The sequence below is a fragment of the Arachis stenosperma genome, chromosome 5, assembly GCF_014773155.1.
Source record: "Arachis stenosperma cultivar V10309 chromosome 5, arast.V10309.gnm1.PFL2, whole genome shotgun sequence".
NCBI classification, from domain to species: Eukaryota; Viridiplantae; Streptophyta; class Magnoliopsida; order Fabales; family Fabaceae; genus Arachis; species Arachis stenosperma.
This window is the reverse complement of record NC_080381.1, coordinates 26,589,318-26,592,451: the sequence shown is the minus strand read 5'-3', so window position 1 is coordinate 26,592,451 and position 3,134 is coordinate 26,589,318. Positions and strand designations below refer to the sequence as shown.

At 33.7% G+C, this 3,134-nt stretch overlaps 1 protein-coding gene across 1 annotated transcript; it reads right to left on the bottom strand.

The window, feature by feature from the left end:
- Window positions 1–766: 766 nt before the first annotated feature.
- On the bottom strand, window positions 767–1,498 carry LOC130982773 (ubiquitin-40S ribosomal protein S27a). Its single transcript, XM_057906857.1, has one exon. The coding sequence runs from the start codon at window positions 1,405–1,407 to the stop codon at window positions 940–942; it is 468 nt and encodes a 155-aa protein (XP_057762840.1). The 5' UTR covers window positions 1,408–1,498; the 3' UTR covers window positions 767–939.
- Between the last annotated feature and the right edge of the window lie 1,636 nt (window positions 1,499–3,134).

The following is a 3,134-nucleotide window of genomic DNA, read 5'->3' as shown; positions in this document are numbered from 1 at the left end:
TCGGTTATGTTGCATATGGTATTTTAGCATATGGATATAGACTTCGGTTCTAAAATCCATAACCAGAAACCCGACTGAACCGATCATCTCTTTATTTTGAATAGACATTTCGGTTTTGTTCTTCGGTTTCGGTTATTTTGGATTGAAACCGATAGTATTTTAGCATTGACTTCGGTTCTAAAATCCATAATCACAAGTCAAATTGAACCGATCAGCTCCCTATTATGGATAGTCCATTCGGTTTTGTTCTTCGGTTTCGGTTGTTTTGGATAGGTTTCCGTTCAAGATTATGGTTTTGAAAACGGTGGAACAGGATGAAAACCGAGAACACCTAGGATAATGGAGTTTCATGGGTCACCTAATCTAAAGACATATATTCCAAATCTTCATATATGCCCAAAAATTCAGATATCCACGCATCCAAAAAAATGATTCTAAACTTCTATCTAAGTCAGGTAAGCGTAAAACATATCATTAAATCATTAAAAACAAATGTTTCAGCTCCAAGAATGAGAAAACAAAACCTAGTTTATCCTAATTTCCTATTATATTGACAAAGATAACCTAACCAATGAAGATCAACCGAAAAAAAAAAAACAGACTGGAATGTGATAAATGATAATTGTGATCACAAATGAATGACATTGATCATAAATGACAAGGTGGCTTAAAATATCAGGCACTAATGGGCACCAAACAAAACACAGAACATTGAACATGGAAAAGATGCTAGCCTAAACTGAACTATATCATGCAAGTAATGAAATATACTTAACGGAATCATATAGATTAAAACGACAGATACTTAACCGCGTTCAAACCGAAAATCAAGGGTTATTATAGCCCCATAAAAACAAGCAATCATTCATCACTAAAAATAAAAATAAAAACTATAACATTTATAACTGAAAATTAAACTCAGAAATCGAGATTCAAACCCTAAGCAGCGGCCTTCTGGTACACATAGGTCAAGCCACACTTGCCACAGTAATGGCGATCAAAGTGGTTAGCCATGAAGGTTCCAGCGCCACACTCAGCGTTAGGGCACTCCTTCCTGAGCCTCTGAACCTTACCGCTATCGTCGATCTTGTAGAACTGGAGAATCGCGAGCTTCACCTTCTTATGCTTGTGCTTGATCTTCTTCGGCTTGGTGTACGTCTTCTTCTTCCTCTTCTTGGCGCCGCCGCGGAGGCGTAGGACGAGATGGAGCGTGGATTCTTTCTGGATGTTGTAATCGGCGAGTGTGCGGCCGTCCTCAAGCTGCTTTCCGGCGAAGATGAGGCGCTGCTGGTCCGGCGGGATTCCTTCTTTGTCTTGGATCTTGGCCTTCACGTTGTCGATGGTGTCGGAAGATTCCACCTCAAGGGTGATGGTCTTCCCCGTTAGGGTTTTCACGAAAATCTGCATTTTGCTTCTGCAGAAGAAGAAGATTAGGTTAAGGTTTGGGTTTCCTCCTGGTTCTTCTGAGGTTGTGGCTGTGGATATCGAAGGTAGAAGGGGATTTAGGGTTTTGAATGATGTGCCTTATGGGCCCAAACATTATTTTATGGGTTTTTTGTTTGGGCTAGGATATTCGTTACAGTTCTCAGAGCATTAAGAAAAACCAAAAGCCAGTCCAAAATAAAAAAAAAAAACGAAAAACCAAAAGAAAATTCCTTATTTGTTGATTTTAAAGTTTAAATGAAAGTTCTGAATCCAACCGTTGTAATTATTAGTTTATTAGTTTATTGATTTAATTAATTTAGTTGTAATTTAATAAAAAAATATTTTATAATAAATAATAAATAAAATAAAAAATATAAATATAAATAATTAAATTATATTCTTATTGTATGTTATGATAAGTTTTGACAATAAATTTTATATTATTATTGTATTATAATTATAATAATTTAAGTAAAATTTATTTGCAGAATTTAATTTTTAAATTTGATTTAAATTTATTAAGAATTTTAAAATTTTAGTCATTTTAAAGTTAATTTTTTTAAAAACACAATATATCTTATAGCATATATTTATTTTAAATTATATTATAATTAATCTATATTAGTGTTTAAATACATGTTTAAATACATGTGTAACTTATCATAAGAATAAAAATTAATTATTTTTTGTATGAAAAATTTAAATTAAATAGATATTGTAGAAATAAAATGTTAATAAAAAGATAAAAAAACCAAACCATGTGTACACATAAAAAACTATTAAAAAGAAATTTTTTTAGTATTGTGTGGGTGAATATATAATATGAGTGTGATGTAATACATAAAATTGGAGATTGTTCAATTATCTGACTAGAAAAAACACTAAAAACAATCCTAATATCATAAAAGTGCAACCATGTGTATATAGAAACTCAAATGAGATTGTTTGAGAGAAGAAGAAAGAAGAATAGAGAACAAAAGACCATAAAGTTGAAACGTGTACAGAGAGGAAGAACTCTTCTTCACCAGAAAAAAACTAATCAACTATTAACTTTGAGTGCACTCAATATTTTGAGGAAGTGAATTACAAATCTTAACTAACTCACCAAGATAGGAGGTAAGGCTACTACTTATACTAAACAGGCTCAACAGAATTTTAACAAGAATTTGTTATTCTCAACGGTAAACCCTAACTCTCTTTATATTGCAGACTTTGTTTTTTTTTCACTGCTTAGCAAGACTGATCCTCAATATCCCCCCCCCCCTCAAGCTCAAGGTGTGCCTTGGCACAACTCTGAGCTTGTTCTAGAGCCGTTCAAAACTAGCAGCAGATAATGACTTTGTCAGAATGTCAGCGACTTGTTCTATTCCAAGTATGTGAACCACTTGGAGAGCCTTATTATTCACCTTCTCTCTAACAACTTGAATGTCAAGTTGAAAGTGCTTAGTTTTGTCATGTAGTACAGGATTTGCTGTGAGCATAACGGTGCTCATGTTGTCACAAAAAAATCATTAGAACAGTTGCCAAAGAAATCTTCAACTCATCAAGTAGATTTTTAACCCAAGTCACTTCTGCTTCACACGATGCTAGGCTTCGAAATTCTGCCTCAGTAGATGACCTGCTTATAGTTGGTTGCTTCCTACAAGACCAATTAACCATATTAGTTTCCAAGTAAATGCAATAACCTGAAACAGACCTCCTGTCTTCTA

What these genes read in the sequence shown, in the direction of transcription:
- LOC130982773 (XM_057906857.1), bottom strand. Translation starts at nt 1,407, where the DNA reads ATGCAGATTTTCGTGAAAACCCTAACGGGGAAGACCATCACCCTTGAG.